This window comes from Protopterus annectens, chromosome 5.part0, assembly GCF_019279795.1.
Source record: "Protopterus annectens isolate FY-2018-M chromosome 5.part0, PAN1.0, whole genome shotgun sequence".
In the NCBI taxonomy this organism is placed as follows: Eukaryota; Metazoa; Chordata; order Ceratodontiformes; family Protopteridae; genus Protopterus; species Protopterus annectens.
In genome coordinates this window covers 1,317,169,528-1,317,188,999 of record NC_056735.1, presented here as the reverse complement: position 1 = coordinate 1,317,188,999, position 19,472 = coordinate 1,317,169,528, and the positions used below count along the sequence as shown (strand labels likewise).

Sequence of the window (19,472 nt, the reverse complement as noted above, 5' to 3'; positions counted from 1 at the left end):
CCAAAGGCCTATGCTGAAGAAGGAAATCCCTCGGCCTCTTTTTGGATTCAGAAAAATCCTGACTTTCCCAATGGAAATGCTCCCTTAAGGTATGTAAAGTTTCCCCGAAAGAAGAATCCTCAGGGGGAGAAGCATAAGGAATGGAATCCTCTGCATCAGAGTCCTCATAAGTAGGAATGGACAAATCCAGGTCATTAGAAAAGTCAGAAGAAACAGAATCCTGTTCAGAAGACTGATAACCAAGTTCAGCCCTAGAACTCTTAGAAGGGGGGGGGGTTGACTACCCCTGATTAGAGTAATTAAATCTTCAGCCATTTTGATGATTTACTTTTTAGACATAAGGGCCTGAACATGTGGCCTGGGCGCTGTTTTTTTCAGACATAGATTGAGATTTAGGCCTTAGTATGAAAGGTGGAGTCTGTTTAATATTCAAGTTTGTAGGCCTAAATACACCCTCAGAAGCCAGTGCCTGCACAGCGGCTGCAGACCCATCCAAGGTACAGACATCTGCGGGTTCCATAGGTGAAGCATCTTGCAGCATACCGGACTCCGAATGGGTCTCAGTAGAGGCCTGCGAATCAGAAGTAGCTGGTATCAGGGGCTGCGAAAGCGCCTCACTGAGAACTGGTGACTGGGTTAGGAGAAGTGTTGTCGGCAGTTTTGGACCTCAATGGCCTGTCTCTGTCTTTTTCTTTGCGTTTTTTCAGTATTCTGGTAGTTGGATGGCTAACCAATGTCATTTCTGGATAATTAAACTGAGAACTAAATATTTAGAAGCAAAAATGTACCAACGACAGATAGTGCATTAATTAAATAAAGCACAAAACCGACAGCAAGGTATGTCGTGGTCAGGGCCTAGACAAGGAATACAGTACAAATGAAAATCCTTATGGGGTATTTGCTTCCCACAAGCACAACAATTATTAACTTTTACTGACATTGGTAAGGAGCAAGAAAAAGTTTCCCCAACGGGGTACTTGGCTTTTAGTTGAAGACTTCAGTTCTGAAACTCAAAAACAAAAATTTCAGGAGTCGGCCGACCAGCACTTGCGAACTGCTTCTGCTTCGGGCACTGCGCGGCAAGAAAGACTGATGTAATGGTGTCGGCTGCATGTTTTACACCCCTGACAACCTGAAGTCATGGAAAAAGGGACAACCACTGACGCAGGACCAAAGACTTTGTTAATCAGGCCGACTGAGGGCAACCTGCCAGCAGATTACCCAAATGTAATGACTGCAACAGTGAAACACTAAGAACATCAGGCATAATGTGTTTGTAAGGAGATGTAATCAGTCAGTAGTCTGTCAGCAGAGTTCTGCATCTATCCTGGTGTTTTGTAAGTCTCAGGCACACAGCATTGCAGTACTATAGTTAGGAGAGCAGACCATTAATAACACAGAAGTTAGCCCAACATAAAAGGTACTTAACCCTGGACAGGTTTCACATCTGGAAACAAGATTATTTCATAACAGCAAACACTGGGTCCCAAAGTGTCAATCTACAATTCAGGATTACAACTAGATTATGCATCTTACTAAAATTCAAACTTACGGCAAATACACAGGACAAAATCAGTACGTGAAAGAATGGAAGATTATTGCAAAGTAGCATGAACTACCATGGCCTCAGTTTTAGAGGTGAAGATTTTGAACTTGTTAAAGATAAGCCAAAAATATATGGCTTTAAGGTCAACAAGAACAGAATAAATACTTGTCATATCATCCTGTGGAAAGAAGAGGTAAAGCAGAGTATCAGCAGTATAACTAAGTCCTTCTCCATAATAAGATCTCCCAGTGGAAGTATATTACACATTGTGAACAACACAGGGGCAAAGATGGATCCATGTGGTAATCCACACACAAGGATATGAGAAAGAGTTATTGATTCCAGAGTAAATCTCAGAACAGCCAATAAGGTAAGACAACAACCACTATCACACTAAGTTTGCAAATGTTCAATCAAAATGCCATGGTCAATGGTGTCAAATGCAGCACACAGATCCAGGACAACACGTACTGAACAGTACTGCTGATCTCGGGCCATGAAGAGATTAATAACCACTAAAATGACAGCAGTCTTCATACTATAAGTGCAAATTCCAGACTGAAAAAGATCCATGAGCCCAGTAGTTGTGCAGCGAGTTTCACGTTACTTACAAAAAGCCTTCTCAATGACCTTTCTCAAAAAAGAAAGCTTACAAACTGGATGGAAGTTGACAAAGATGTAGAGTCCTGAGAAGGCTACTGGAAGAAAGGGATGACAAAGAGACTTCTTTCAAACACCAATGGAAAAACTCAATGAAGAAACCAAGGTCTGAAATGTCACTGGACCAAGAACAGCAAGACTAAATGGTTCATCTCCCTGGACCCTGCTTGTAAATTTTCATCTCTGAAGCCACTACTTATACAACCTAGGATACCACAACTTGTCAGAGATCTGAAATGCATGGCTATACTTTAAAAGACCCCAGTGTTCATTAGTCTGGTACACACCTATGGACCTATAAGACTAGCCTGAAACCATCTTGATTAATTAGGATGGAGCCCACAGGTCACTGGTCTCACACTTGAGAACAGTCATTACCTCATAATAATTAGGAATATCATCAATCATCATCCAAGAAACAGGGAGTCGGGAAGCTGAGGCTGCCATAACTTCCATGGAGTCAGGTAGTGGCATACCTGATAACAGCAATCCCATTACCCAAAAAAAAAAAAGGGCAGTTGGCTTGCAGATGAATTATGCAGAGCTCTTCTACTGGTAAAACAAACTGGTCTGCACAACCTTTCAACCACAAGCAGAAATGTACAAAAATGCATTTTGCCCTTACTTCCAAGTGCTGTAATCTCAAGTATGACAACAATATAGGGATGCGGGGGGGGGGGGGGGGGCAAATCTCCCTCAGTATGGTGAGATGCATCCAGGGGATGTGGCAGAGGGGAAAACTCACCACGGAGTACACAATAGGCATACACAAATTGCAAATAACATTTTTCTGAAGCACAGCTCTCAAATGCCCCTGATTTTGCAAAACGAGAAACTCTGGAGTTTTAGACTTCACACCCTTCAGACAATGCATACTAAAGCAAAACCTGTTACTCTATTAACGTTCCCCACAACCACAATATGCAAACTCTATCATTTTGGACTTTTGCATTTCATTATTTTTTGGCTTTGTCCCAGACTTTCATGCTAAAAAGTTGAGAGCTGTGTTCTGAAGTTCACTCCTTTCACATTTTTGCACATGGATCACAGGACGTTAGGAGGCTAATGGCCCTAGAGCCCTTACAAGTCTAGCCAAGTTCAACCCTCATTTCCAAATACAAGTGGTTCCGTTTATAGAAAGTGGCGATTTTTCACAAACGGGTCATTATGTTTTCTAAACAACTGAACAATACAGGCTTATGCATGCGTTTCAAAAGATTCTTACACAGAAAGCAGAAGGTCTAGGAATATCCATATCCAAAACAGTATATATCATCTCTATTGTGCCTCAGTGATCTTAGCACCTTCCCATTTGAAATGTTGCATTATTCTGACCACTGCATCTCCAAAAGAAATTTCCTCTAAGGAAAAGGCAGAGGAAAAGGTATCCTCTTCAGACACCACAGCCAAGGAAGGGTGAATCTGAAGAGTAAGACGAGAATCCTCATCTTAATCCTCTTCTTCCTCATTTCTGGAAGATTATCTCAGTCTCTTCAGATGGCTAGAAGTAACAGGAACAGGTGAAATAAACAGAGGGCTTCAAAGACATCCGGGTTTGAAAAGTATTGAGTAAAGTCTTATACTCTTTCTAGGTGTCATTCACTACCAGAGGTGGGGGAAGGGGAGTACGATTGGTCTTCTACTTCATCTTGGTAGGGACGTCTGCCCAAATATAGTGTGGAGGATTGGAGCCCTGATGTACCTCTATGAGAGAACTAGATATTTCCTCTCTACCTAAAATTTGAGGAATCCCCTCCAGTCCCTCAGAAATAACCTGCCTGGGTTCCCCCTTCTTGTCAGAAACAGATGTCAAAGCAGTCTAGCACATGTGCAAATGGATTGCCTCCAATGGGTTTACCCCAGCTGGAAGAGTCGTATAAAAAGAGGATGGTCTGAGGCCTCTTCAACAAACACAACAGAGATATTCAGATCAGGCTGGACAGCTGAAGCCTCAAGTTTTGACTTCTTAGGCTTTTTCTTAAGTACTGGCAAGTTGTCAGGGAGGGAAAGCTCAGACAACATTGTACAGTGTGTGCAAGCTCCTTAAGCCTTTGATATTCCAAGTATATTTTCAGGGAAGACTGACTGCTACAGAGGGTCTTGGGAATGAAGAAATATCAAATTGCACATACTTTAAAGTTATGGTGAACACCAAGACAAAACAAACACTTTTTGTGGAAGTCCTTGTGTGGAATTTGCCTCCCACGATCACATATTCTTTTCTTGGATGACCTGCAAAAAATTTCAGCAGCAGTACAAAAAGGGAGAGACCCCAATGGGGTACTTATCTGCCATCAGCTAGGTAACTGTATTAAGTCATATGTCTCACAGACTGAAGACAAATTTCTGCTTTCGGGCTGGCAGCAAAGTAGTTCTGAGGTAATTTGTGCTTTTTATATCCATTATGTACTTCCTACCTTTGGGCTTAGGTCACTGAATGCTAGTCCACCCCCTTTCCAATATGCTATCAGAAAGGATAAGGCCCTACTCAAATATGCCTTAACCTCACCTGTAAGATATTTACCATGGTAGGAGCAGCTGAAAACAGCAGCAAAGGACAATGATAACTCAGTAGTTTGCTTACAGACAAGTTGACCTTTCTTAGCCCCCATATAGGGGACAAACAGCTGTACAGAATTCCTAAAGAGCTTTGTTCTGTCAAATTAGTACCTGAACTACCTGTGTGCATCAAATGCATGCAGAATCTTTTCTACCTCGTTTTTTGGACCAGGATAGAAGACTGGGAGACCGGTGGCTTGATTCAATGTGAATTTAGAAACAACTTTAGGTATGAATGATGGATTAGTGAATATCATAATCCCATCCTTGTGAAAAATCAGATAGGGTTGGCACACCATGACAGCTTGCAGTTAGCTCAGACACTTGCTTTGCTGATGTCAGAGCAGAGAGTAAAAAAGTCTAACAAGTAATGAACACAAACCAGATTCAAAAGGCAATAAGGTTAGTTTTTTCAAAACAAAGCTGAGATCTCTGGGAGAAAGAATTTGCTTTTGAGGGGATCTCACATGCAATACTCCTTCCATAAACTGTTTAACCACAAAAAGATATGAAAGAGGGGGATCCATGGGCAGACCAGCAGAGATGGCCACAAGATGCACTTTGACAAAAGCATATACCCATTTCTAAATAGCTCACTCAAATATTTCAAAACCAAAGGGTTCAAAACCCTTTCAGGATCTTTGTTGCTGGCTAGGCACTACCTAGAAAACCTCTTTCCACATGTAAACACAAGATTTTCTAGTTGCCTCCTTAAATACCTGCTACACATCCTCATTGAACAAGTGCCTAAAAGGTATCAAAATAAAACCATCCAGGCTTTCAGTTGCAATTGCTCTAAGCTGGGGTGCAACATTCACCCCTGATGCTGTCTAAGCACATCCAATATATGAAGAAGCTTGTGATAATTGCCTTTGGCCAATTTCATTAAATAGGAGAACCAACTTTGCCTGGGACAAAAGGGGGTTACCAAAACGATCTTTTGTAATTCTTTCTGAATCTTTAGAAATATGTCGAGACTCACTGGAAAGGGTGGAAATGAAAACAGAAAAATTTCGGACCATGGGAATGATAAAGTGCCCATTTTGAACAAAATTTTTTCAGTTGTCTGCTTGGAAAGGAGTTAAGCAGATCTACTTGAGGTGTTCCCACATATGGATCAAATCCTGAAAGAACTCTACATGGAGCTACCACTTGTGAGGGTCTGTCTGCCACTGTGTTTAACTCCAACAGAATGTACTCCATCTGAACAGAATGATCTAGAGCCAGTTCCCAGGCCATCACTTTCAACCAGCAAAGAGAGTATAACCTTGAACCCCCTTGCGTGTTTAGGTACCACATTATGGTAGTATTGCCTGTGACCACTACTTGAAGAAGACCTGGAGTCCATTAGTGGTGAATCAATCACTGCCAACATCTCATTTACATTTGAGAAACACAAGCCTTGCACTTGAACACCCATGGACATAGCTCCCCATGTAAAATTTAAAGAGATGGTCTGGACATACTGAACTGGGATCTGAAGAGAGAAGTCCTGGATTCGGAGATAGTTATCTTTCCACCACTGCAGTTCCTGTTTCACAAATAACAGGACATGGAAATTTAAGCAATGAAGGTGTTGGGTTCAACAATTCATCAAATACCACTGAATTTTTCTCGTGTGTAGTCTGGCTAGTAATATCATAGGGATCATTAATGCAATGAGGCATAGAATTTTGAGGAACACTCATGCTGAGGCCGTGTCTAGAAGACAGAAATAAAATAAAATGCCCTAATAAGACAGAAATTTATATTCTGGCAGAAAGGCCATTCTAATTCTTGGAACGGGTGTGAAGGAGGACTTCTAAAGGTTCAATTTAAAGCCTAGGGGGTGTCCAACGTCTCCAAACACCTGGATGCAGAACCTGCAAAAATTAGCAAGTCATCTATACAAGGAAAAATAATGATGTGTAGAGTTCTACAATAGGAAACCACTTGGGTCAGACACTTTGTAAACACTTGAGTTATTGCAAATAGCCCAAAGGGTAATAAAGAAAACTGATAATGTAAACTAGACACAGCAAATCTCAAAAAATTCCTGAGATTCAGAACAAAAGGAATACAATATGCATCCTTGAAATCTAAACTCAACATGTAAGGTGAGCACTTTGAACTTAGGAACTTCTGGTGTTTAAAAAAGCCAAATCTAGGATGCAGCTGCAGATGTGCTCCTTTTTTGTTACCTAAAAGATTCTGGAGTAAAATCCTTTGCCTCTGTGTATTGCAGGTACTGGTACTATGACCCCTGCTTCAGCCATGTAACAAATAAAATAATGAAACTCAGGAGCTTAATTAAATCCACCAAAGCCAATCTTGAGACTAAAAAACAGCTACACAAGCCAAAGACGATCACAAGTAATTTTTTAGCTATGTTCATAATCTCAAAACACAACACACCAATGCACCAAGCTGATCGTGAACGATATTACCTACACTGAGGTTGAAGATGTAGCTAATTTACTGGCCCATAAATTTTGCTGCAACTTTATCCTTCTCTCCCCTCCATCTGTCCCTCAAGATGGACCTGAAACTGGCTTGCCTCCAGCTGCCACACAAGACCAAGTCCTAAAAGTGCTATCAAAAGGTAGAAATACTCCATCAATGGTTCCTGACAATATCTCTGGAGGCAACTTAAACATCATGAAGCACAATTTAGCCACACTCCTGACAAAACTGTTCATTCATAATACCCATAAAAAGTCTTGTACCAAGTGAATGTATTATTGTATCCTTTGTGAAGACATCTACCCCAGAGAACTACCTCATTAGCAACACACTCCTAAGAGTTGACGCAGTTGTTCAGGATGTGGACAGTGACCTAACTTTTGGCCAACATCTGTCTATTATAAGAAAATCCATCCCTACTGCAACATAAACAAAGAGATTAGGTCTAGATCTAGAGATATCACTGTCCCTCTTTATTCAGCCCTCATTAGGCTAATCATTGAATATAATGCTACCCCCTTAGCATGCATGTGTCCAGACAAATGCAACAACTGGAACACCCACAGAGATGCCTTACTAAAAAGATACAAGGACTATAACAGCATGTCCTACACAGACTGTCACAAAGCCCTGTTACTTTATTCTGTATCCTACAGACTGCTAAAATGTGACCAGTGTCTGGCATACAAGGCATCCTCCAACCCATTACTGATGGGATCATACACAAGTACTATGCTAGATGCCCTTGCAGGACATTTTAAGATTAGCCATGTGCCTGAAATAAGTGAAAAACCGGAGCATAATGGTACACCTCTCTGACCAGCTAGAGTTTTAGTAGAATGTGTATCAGATCAAAAGCTTCCTGTTAGGCTTCTCTCTCATCTTCTCCCATACCAACCTGAAGGTTTAGTAAGATCAGAGTATCTACAGTTGCAAGCAGGAAGTTAACTGATTTTTATTAGCCTTAGCAACTTCCGTGACATAAACCAGACAGAATTATTTTACTTCCAGTACAGTAAAAAGTGAAATCATGTTATTCTCTGCTATAGTGAAGTCATAAGAACACATTTTGTTCTTTTTTTTCCTCACACATTTTGACATAAGGCATAAAATCAGAGGAAAGAGTGGGAAGGCACATAACAGTCACTCCTACCATGGGAAGGAGAATGCAATGGCAAATTGTTAAGAGTGGGGCAATCCCACAGCTTTAAGAACATTATCAGGAAAGATTCCTAAATTCCTAAGCTATGAGAGAGGACTAAATGAGCAGCTCAGTGTGCTAGCATATTAATTCCAACATAATGTGAACTGTAGAGAACCCTGTATCTTGTTATGGTCCACTACCAAACAGACATCTCTCTTCTGCAGGCTGGATAAAAATATATGGTCTCACCTGCCTTTTTAGACAGCAAACAACTGTCAGACTATAATCAGAAAAGGCCTCAGAAGCAGATTTTCCTTCACAGCTTTCCTGGCCAGGAGGATGCAAGCAATTTCACTTGAGAAGTGCTCCTTCTCCAGGACAGACCACCTTCCTTGACTTGTAAAAGTACCAAGATGGGTTCCCCTCCCATCTAGAAATGCATCCGTCAAGAACAATATCACATTCAGCTACAGACAAGACAGAATCGCACGGAGATAAATGGGGAGAAGTCCAGCAATCTGAGGTCCATCAAAAGGAATCAGACATCAACAGAAGATGGGCAAATATATGTAGTGACTCCAGGACCAGCCATCACCATTCACCCGCAATGTCCAAGAAAGGAAGGACATCATGAGGACTCTGGTGGCCCATTAGTCACATCAGGCAGAAAAAAAGAACAAGTCTAGATTCTCTACTGCATTCATTCCCAGGTTGTCAAAGACATGATATCCTATGCTCTTTACTCTGACAAGATGGAATCAGCAAAGACCCCTTCCCAATTTATAGTACCAAGAGAAACAGCACCCATGGAAAAGTCCACTCCAGGAATACTATTAGGAGTTCCTTAACAAAGCAACCAGAGGAAGCCTGTTACCCAGGTAGGGGAACACATTTAATTAAAGCTTCTGAAAGACTCTAATAAAAAAGGCTACTACCATGTCAAACATTCTTAAAAACATTACACCAAATAGCACCTCTCTATTTTAAGTAGAACACACCCACAGCAAATCAAAGTAATATCTTGTTGGGTCCTCTGGCAATGATGTGCCAAAAGGTGCCAGTCATATCCAGTGACACCCTCCAAAAATGTCTTGCAATATCTGCAGCATTATTTCTTCCCCAAACCATCAGAAAAGCAACACCAGAAGCTTGACATACTGGATGTGTTTGAAGTCAATGAGGACCAGTGTAAGATGAAAATGCTTCTGCTCCCTTGAAAACAAACAGGAAGTGAAAAATAATTAGCCTCACTCTAATGAGGTTACAGTCTTCCATTTCTTTTGGAAAAACTGGGACATTATCTTCCTATATTTTGAACAAATCTTCATAGCAAATATTTTTACAGAAAACCTGACAGTCTTTGCATCCTGATGATACTGCACTGCTTACACATCCCTGCATTAATAAATTACTAATATACAACCAATATAACTGTTATTTTTAATGAAAACTGTTTGCAAATGACGTAACTGATGTCCATGACTTCTCTATAATGTAGCCATTCTCCCCAGGCCTCCACTGAAAATGGGCACTGCTCAGTCATACTTTCCCAGTACACAAATGCCAATAACCACAAATAAATTCTGAAAGTTAGATTCAAGCCCTGCACCAAAACCTATTACAATAATGCCTGGGTCTTGAGCACAGCTGCTCTTAGAAGAGGATTCAAGAGCTCCAAGACATAAATATATCCATGACCATGCCAAGACCCACTGATCCTTCATGAGAGACCTCTAGACTGAGGCAAACTCTGACAAACACCCTTCGACTGGCAACCTTAAGACAACAGTCAAGCCAAAAGTTAATGGGTTGGTGGGGTCAGTTCATTATCCTGTGCAACTCTGCTGGCACTTAGAGAAGTTAACATTTGATGACTGAACACCTTCTTATCTGAAGGAGGACTACCATTCTTTAGTGGATTGACCAAATACAGAACAAGAAAGTGGAAGTCTTCAACAGTCTTCCACAGTACTGACATACTGCTTCCTCTTCTGTAGCTAAATAGCCAGGTATTGAAAGGACAATCTAAGGGGAACCTCCCCTACAAAGCAGCATAAAAGTTAGAATGTCCCATCTCCTCCTCAAGAGAAGAAAGCCTGTCTGCAGAGGTACATGCAGACTGAAGTGCCAGTGGCTTCAGTCTGTAGAGGTATAGATCTAAGCTTGCTGCTCTAGCGACAACTTCAATGCAATCAAAATTACAGTGAGCTACACTGTACCATACTGTGGAAGGCCTAAACAGAATTTTAAACAATCTAATCATTGAGCTTGGACTCAAAAAGCTTCTCTTTCCAGAAAATTATAAAACAGGAAGGCTGCAGCCTACAACACTGAGATAAACAGTTGAGGGATCCAAGCCCCAATATGCAAGACAGAAAAAAAACCTCTTCTGCCAGCTTTGTTCACGGCTTTATGCCTTGTCAGATGGTGATGTAGCAAAATGAGCTTGTCAACATGAAGCAAGCAGATCCAAGAAAATAAAAGTATTTTCTATTATTTCTGATCACGACTTCACTCTTCTCAAGTGAGGGTTTACAGAAGAATTCTGCTTTCTTGTCAGCCTTAAGCCATCCAAGGAATGGGTCATCAGATGAGGAGCTGTAAGGAGGAAGGTATTATGTTTCTTGCTCAGAGACAAGTTTCAGGTCCTGAATTCTCCCAAGCAGCAGTGGGAAGGGGAAATTCCTTCCTTGTCCCTCCCCCAAAAGGTGCTACACATCTGCTGAAAGGGCACTAGCACTCAGAGATGCAACTACAAATGGCAGTGCAGAGGAACTTGAAATGACTGCATAGGACCTGTTAACATCAGATCATACTTCCAATTGGCTACTGGACCTAGAGGGAGGCAAGCCCTCAGCTTTAAATGAAACTACCAAGCTCAGCCCAAGAAATCAATGGGTTGATGCCCAGAAGCAGACGTATCACAAGTATGTTCCCAAGCCATTCACTGGAGGTTGGGCAACATAACACCTCTGGACCCACCCTTATGGTGGATGCCAGGAATGCACCTCTCTGGGAACCCTCAACATGCAATGAATAAAAATATGGGCACAAACTCAAGTCAATTCCTAGTGAAGTAGGAAGATGCCACAAGTGGGCATTGTGAAACAGTTTCAGGAACTTGCCTCCATAGTGGTGTGACCAAGGTCTACTTGCCCTCAAAACATTTCCCTATTGATGGTGTTCTAACAATAACTTAGGGCTGCATGTGGCATTCTCCTACACTAGGCAATTTTGACCACCACCATCGATAAATGTTGTCCAGGACCTTCCACCTGCATCATCAGGTGGCCAGACTAAATCAATGGTGGTACCCCCACCACCACCATAGGTGGTGCACGTTATGACTCGTATTCTGATGGCACAAATGACTTTGAAAGCTCCACTGTTTTATACCAAATTTGAAACTTTATAACAAAAGAATTTCAGTGGAATGCTTGAATCCTGTGTGAGCAGCAAAAAAGAACGGTTAGGCTCAAAAGATAAGCTACAGAAATAGAAACATTTCCAGTGACAAACGCACTCCTATCTAGCTATGACAAAAAAAAAAAAAAAAAACAGCTGGACTGGATAAAACGGCAATTCTGATTCCCATTAGTGGCATAATAAAGAGAGAACATGACATTACATCAAAAGCTGCAAAGTTACTATGTATTTTATATACACTAATACAAGTCTAAATTCATTTTCAAAGCAGTGAGAAATAAACCTGTACAAATTTAATATGTGAAATACAAATATAAATGTTATCAAGCAGTGTCACAAAATGCTTATACTGCATAAGAGTCAAACATTTATTTTTGTAATTAAAGACAAAAGCACAACTGCCTCATTTCCTGGGGTAAGAAAGAAGTCCTGGTCTTTTAATTTAGTCTCCAAATATCCACTTAATCCTATGTAGGGTCACGGGCAGCTGTGGACTGTCCTGACACTCAGTAGGTAGAAGGCACAGAAGCTCTACCTGAACTGGGCACCAACCTACACACACACAAACTCACACACAAATAGCACACACACTTATGAGCAAATTTAGCAATTCATCAATTCACCTGCATTGTATACTTTACAACATTCAAGCAGTGACCAGGATATTATATCCAGATCTACATAATACAGCCTGTTTGCAGCTTAAAAGAATAAACCTGTATTATGTATATGGATATATAAACAGATGCACAAAATTTAGTGCATTCACTCAATACATTTTTTGGAAGTGAGAAGATCCTAGTCTTCTCAGAGGCAAGTGTGTCAGTTTTCTGCAGATGATGAAGGCTTTGAGCTGCTAATGAACTTCATCCAGCAGTCCTAGGTTTGATTCCCTCAGGTCTCCCTTAACCGATTCCCTCAGGTCTCCCTTAACCTACTGTATGACTGAGCAATCAATTAACCAAGACAGTGGTTCTGTGTTGGCCCTGAAAACAGGTGGTTGTGATCGGAGAGTTTACTCCTTTAAACTAAAGATTACAATAAAATGTATGAACAGTAAGTCAAGCGCAACGAAAGAATGCAGACTTTTTCATCATACCTGCCAGTGCCAACTGAAGCCCACTTATGTCCACAGGCTGAGCAAGATTCCCACCATCCATTAAAGAAATTTGCCGAGGAGTCTTCTTAAAAAGTTCCCTTGGTGGAGCCAACATCAGCTGAGCAAGAAAGAATTTCTCTGGAGCAGTTATAGGTGGTAGAAATCCTGGTGCAGGGGAAGGAAAAAGCACATTAAAGGATTTTTATGGAAGGCAGAACAATTCGAACACTAGAACAAATCTCTACATTCACACTTTTTAAAACAATTTTCACTATACTTCGTTGTAAAGCAGTTGCATTTTAACAGATGCTAGGTTATGTACAACAAAACAAATCTCTAAATGTCACTGAATGAATAATGTACATCAATTCACATTTTCAATGTTAGACCCCATACAGTCCTACCAGAAACCCCTTAATATTGATCATCCAAGCAGCTGCTCACATCTGTGCTGGTGCGTTAGTCTCATCCTGCACTCAAACACTTGAAAGCCCATTCCTTTCCAATTACTTTTTCAGCAGATAACCACTGGGCTCAGTGCAGTATCATTTGGTTCATTAGACATATTGATCACAAAAAAAAAATTAGGAGTGAGGCACTGCAATTTACTTACTACCTTTACTTTAATGGACTGAGGGTATGACCTGGGGTAAAATTACAATTGCCCATCCGAAAATCTTAATTTTAATGACAGCAAGAATGAGAGTCAGAGAGCTTGCTCTAAAGGTGAAGGATAATTTGGGAGAGAGCCATCTCATCAGCAGGTCGGTTATATTACCATGGACATTTAGGTCCTCAGACTATTAGTGGTTTGTGCAATTTTACAAACAGACAGGCAACTCAAAGCTGTTACCTTGTAAGCCAATAAGGGAAAGGATAAAATGACAGAGCATTCAGATATACTTTTTACCTCAGGGACTTCACAGCTTTTTTCTTTTTCGAGAGAGAAAATGCTGTTTATCTAGCTGAACATGTGCTTGGGTAAAAACATGCCAAATGGGAAAATTTATTCAGTTATGGGTCTAACTGGAGTACTGCAGACTGTAACTTCCTGGACCTGCTACATATTTTTTTTTAGTGATTACTACAGCTGATGCACTGTGTTCAAAGTAGGGTTCACTGTCAATGAACATGCCCAAGTCTCTATTGACAGTATCAATTCTGTGGGGGGTTGTTACATACATATTTGAAGTGATATTGTTGCTTGCCAAAGAGCACAGTGCCGTGTTCTTTACCACTGAGCTTTATTTAATGGACCAGGCACCATGAACTTGCATGATTTAGGACATCCTAAAAGATGCAGATAACATTGGGAGTATTAAGTTTGCAGTCATCAGCACACCTCATCAACCACATAGCCCTAATGTCAGTGGTGACATCAACAAAGTTTAAGCCAAACATTAACAGTCTCAGAATGAAGTCCTGGGGTACACAGCTGGTCATAAATCTTACAGAGGAAAATGTGTCACTTCCTCTAATAAAATGGTTTCTGGTTGCTGACCATTTCAGTATTCCATTAAGTCACACAGTTTTTAGTTGGGTCAATTTATCAAGGATTCCAAAATGTGGAACAATGTTAAAAGACCTTTGCCAAGTTCAAGTAGGCAGTGTGTACTACGATACACTTTTGTCTAACACATCAGTGACTCCCTCAAAGACATCACTGAGGTTGAGAAAGTGGGAACTGCCTTTCACATAGCCAAATTAATAAGGATCAAGCAATAGAATAAACTGTTAGCTGCCAATATCCTTGTTTAGAAATTCCACAATGCTGTGTTTCCTTACTTTACCATCAGAGGCGAAATCAGTTTGTGTGTTCCAGGTCAGTGGTTTGGCCATCTTAGTGGCGGGAGACAACCATAGTTTTACTTCAAACCTAAGGAACACAGCCAATAAGTAGGTTGAGGTTAACCAGGCGCTTTTGACCGGTATGTTTACTCTGATAAACTAGGTCTACAAGGGAGTCAGTGTGATAATGTTTCACACTAAAACGAAAGCAGCCTGGTATATGACTTGGAAAAGTCATCTCGGTTTCTCAGTTTTAGAGAGGACCTCTAATACATTGCAGAGAATGGGGGGGATTGCTTACCTGATGGTGTGGCAGGGAAAGCATGGAAGACAGAGTTGAGAAATGTAAAATGAACTGGACTACAAGTATACTCGCAATACACACAGAGTTTGTGCAGATGGCGACTTCAGATATCAACTCAGTGCAATGAGGAGTATTATTCCCAAGATTTCTGATATAATTTAGAAGGTTTTATGGTTACCTCTTTTGGTGACAGTAATATTCAGCTCATTTTGGCCTTGCTAGTTTTGATCTTCTGTCTTAGTCCCTTGTTTACCCTTTGAGCTTGTATTTCAAGTACCTGGATCCAAGAAGTTATTTCCTCTTGTTGCACAACTTGTTTATGCTGACCTTCCAGCAAAGGGTTTATTTCTGAACTTGGCATATTTGTATAGGATGAGGACACAGATTCTGCTAAAGGATTTTATTTATTTTATTTATTTTACATTTGTTGACCTGGCTAGTCCAACTGGATACATGTCCATTTTCAGTGGAGGACCGGGGAGAAAAGCTCCAGTTACACAGCATAATAAAAACATACAAAAACATGGAATAACATGTTGATTTAACATTTACAGATTAAACATTTTAAAACAACATTTTGAAACATCTAAAGTAAAAGTTTAAAGGAGATTAGCTAGGTGAGAGAGAGGAAAATCAGCGGTAGATTTGCCTCTTAGCTGTAGGGTCCTCGTGTAGTTGGGGAGCTTTAGAATTACATCTGCAACGATCAGTGACAAAGGGTAAAAGTACACCCTGTTTGACTTGTGCTGGATTAAAGTGAAACAATCCTTACACTGCATTCCCAGGATAAATGTACACAGACACACAAGCAAATTATTTTAATGCAACATGAAAAGTTACAATGTAAATGCATGTGTTTTATTTTTTTTTTTGCACATGTATACAAATATGAATTTTATATTTAAAGACTTGAATGTTATGCATTCCTTTCTCTGCAGGCTCTGGCTCACCCTTTACCCTCCCTTTCCCTTCTCACTCAATCTCTCAGACCTGTTATAACATACTTAACTACTTCACTTCATCTCAAATCCAAATACATTTCCAAATGACTAAAACCTAGCTTCCTCTCAATACCATGAATACTACTCACTCAGTCTCCTCTCTTACTCCTCTATCTTCCCCTTCCATCCCATCAGCCCTTCTAAACTCGTTCCACCTTCGTGTGGAGCATCTGCTTTATATCTGAGTTTAGTGCAATATTTGTATACAAGATTTAGTTTTAGGAGTTTAGAACAGTATCCGTTTGAGCTCTGTACTATCTGTATATACATCCTACCTTTATTCCTAGCCCCTAGCTAGATATTGGTACATCTGTTCATTACTATGTTTCACACTGATGTGCATCTGTATGTTGCAGTATGTATATTCAATTGTGCTTCACTCTGCTGCTCATTTATTTTTCTGTGGAGCTTTTCTCCCCGAGCCTCCACTGAAAAAGGACCCGTGTCCGGTTGGAATTTCCTGGCAAATAAAGTTATGCATATAACCTGTATATTCTTACTATATACTACTATAGTCCATGTACGCTTGTATAGTGAGTGTACTGCTGCTGCTGTCATGTGGAGCTTTTCTCCCTGGGCCTCTTCTGAGAAAGGGTTTCAACCCTAGTTGGACAGCCCTGATTACCAAACACAAAAGTACAATAAACAAAATACAGTAAGTTACAAAACCCAGTTGTTGAAGGTTACATAAATAAAATATAAGACGCTTCTGGTTAATACAAAATAATCATATTTTCTTTCTTTCAAGAGAGTCCTTCCACAATTCCACTTTCTCAGAATAACTGAGTACAGCTACACAAAGGCTCAACAGACAATACGAACATGTAGAGGAGAAAAAGGGCAGCTTAGAATAAACCCATTCCTAAGTAAGAAAATTCTGGAAACATGCTTCAGAGGTTAGCCAAGGGAAGGAATATGCATAGAATCTGTATTACACTGCTACTGAGATTCGTGGAAAATGAGTTAATGAAAATCCTTCCAAATATACCACCTTTCCACTCGATGGCTTTCTCAACATGAATTAAAAATAAATGCCAGTTTTGCCTTCTCAGCTTGACTCATGCCTAATGTCATACAGGAAATGCAGCCTAGCAGATGTGGTATACAACAGTCTGAAGGAAAGAATTTTCCCTTGAAATGCTGGCATCCACTGAAAATAGAGGAGGCCTGTAGTTTGTTGCGTATTTCATAACCACACCAAGCTTAGGTTATGACAGTTCAGGGAGCACTACCTGCCAGTGGTAACTTATAGCATCCTGCACCCCAGCAAAAGAAAACGCTCATTTTAGGCAAAGAACTAGTACAATACAAAAACTTTATATAAGCCAGTGACAAAGGAGAAAAATATCAAGGTCTGGAGTTCTCCTTACTGAAGGAGGAACAGCATTCCATAAACTCCCCTGAAATTGACTGTGTGGGCTTGGGTTACCGACTTGACTGAGGTAAGTGGAAGGAGTTAAGCCTACCAAATATTAATACATAGTAAGCTTCAACTTTGGTGACATCAGTTCACAATGAAATGTATGCTCACACTTTTAAACAACAGGATAGGAAAGTACAGTTGTGTACACTTACCATAAATGTAGATGTTAGAGTGCATTCACGGTTGCAGTTATCACACTTGGGTTATCGTGCCAGGGGTAGCCCTCAGTCAGCTTGAATACCAGAGGCTTAGTATTTCTGCGTCAGTTGCTGTCGCTCCAGGACTGACATCAGGTCGTCCGTGGTATAAAAACAGGCAGCAGACGCCATTACATCAGTTTTTCTTACCCCAAATGTCAGGAGCCACCAAACAGGGAGCTAGGTTATGGTGGAATAACACCATCAGTAGAAAGTAAATACCAACAGCCCTGTAAAAAGAGTGAGGAAGAGAGAGAGAAAGAGACAAGGGGGTTGGAGGGTGGGAAAAGTACAGCTGCGTACACTTACTATAAATGTAGATGTTATAGTTTATTCACTGTTGCAGTCATTACATTTGGGTAATCCTGCTGGCAGGTTGCCCTCAGTCGGCCTGAATTCCAAAGTCTTGGGTCCTGCGTCGGCTGCTGTCGCCCCTTCCCTGATGTCAGGTGTGTAAAAGAAGCAGCCGACACCATTTTCTTTAGTTTTTCTTGCCCCAGATGTCAGGTGCCCCCTAAAAGGGTAGCCAGAATTTATATCTATATATAAAATTACATGCACCAACATAAACTTTACCTTCATCTACAAGCAAATACACCATATAGGTTGTATAAATCAGAGAAGGTAAGATAAGTTCCATCAGAAGAAAAGGGGGATGGCGGGTGGGTAACCTGGACTGAAAATAGAAGTTATGTCCTTACCATAACGTTCCATGTGGAGTGTTCATCTCGCCTTTGTTCTTACACATGGGTTCGGAGCCGATCCTCGGCTCCGTGTCGGCCGCTTGCAAGCTCTGCATCGAGAAGAAGCTCGAGACAATCTAATACCCACAATCCCCCTCTGCCTTTACCTCAGATCTAGTTTGCAAGCAAACCAGTCTCTAGAGAGAGCACACTCATGCTTACATCACATATGCACAGAACTAAGAGTCTATATATAAACATATATATAGACACATACACATATATACACGTCAACTATGTACACAACATCTGCAAAGCAGAAGCAGAATGCCCCAGGCCAGGCACCAAAAAAAACGATCTTCTTATGTGCCGGAGGGTGGGAATGTAAGAACAAAGGCGAGATGAACACTCCACATGGAGCGTTATGGTAAGGACATAACTTCTATATGTGATAGTGTTCAATCTCGCTTGTTCTTACACATGGGTAGCGTCCCTAGCTCCTTGTTCCTGAGGAACTCACGGAAGGACGTTCTTGAGCACAGTGGAACCAAAGGTTGCCCTGTCCCTAGAAACCTTGTCTACCTATAATGAGAAATGAATGTATGTGGCTTAGACCAAGTAGCAGCCGCACAAATAGCGTCTAGTGGTAGGCGGGCTGCATGAGCCAGAGATGTAGACACTGACCTTGTGGAATGTCCTTTGGGTTTGTGTAAAGCGTTTGATTTGAAGAATCATAGACATAGATTATACAATCCGTTAACCACTTAGAAAGAGTTCTTTTGGTAACCGCTAATCCTTTCCTGTTATCAGCAAAGGCCACAAAAGTTGATCAGTTTTTCTGTGATCTTTTGTTCTATCCAAGTAAAACCTTAGTTGTCTGTGAACATCTAATTTGTGCAACATATACTCCATTTTGTTGGAGTGATTCTTGAAGAAGGTGGGTAATTCAATGGACTGATTAATATTGTTAATAGAACAAACTTTAGGGAGGAAGGATGAATTAGTTCGAAGAGAAACTCTGTCAGAGTGAAAGATCAAATAAGGGTGCTTGATGGAGAGAGCTTGAAGTTCAGATACTCACCTAGCGGATGTAATGGCTACCAAAAAGAGAGTCTTCCAGGACAAAAATTTCAATGGGCAAGAGGAAGCTGGTTCAAAGGGGGGCAACATTAATTTAGATAACAACAAGTTTAGACTCCA

The 19,472-nt window shown here is 40.8% G+C and overlaps 1 protein-coding gene across 1 annotated transcript in view; it reads right to left on the bottom strand.

Annotated features, from left to right (window-relative positions):
• Positions 1-19,472, bottom strand: part of CNOT11 (CCR4-NOT transcription complex subunit 11) — an 844,502-nt gene that overhangs the window by 709,304 nt on the left and 115,726 nt on the right. The window contains exon 2 of the mRNA XM_044071126.1: positions 12,877-13,041. Within this exon, the coding sequence (XP_043927061.1) occupies positions 12,877-13,041 (165 nt within the window). The remainder of the gene's footprint in view (positions 1-12,876; positions 13,042-19,472) is intronic.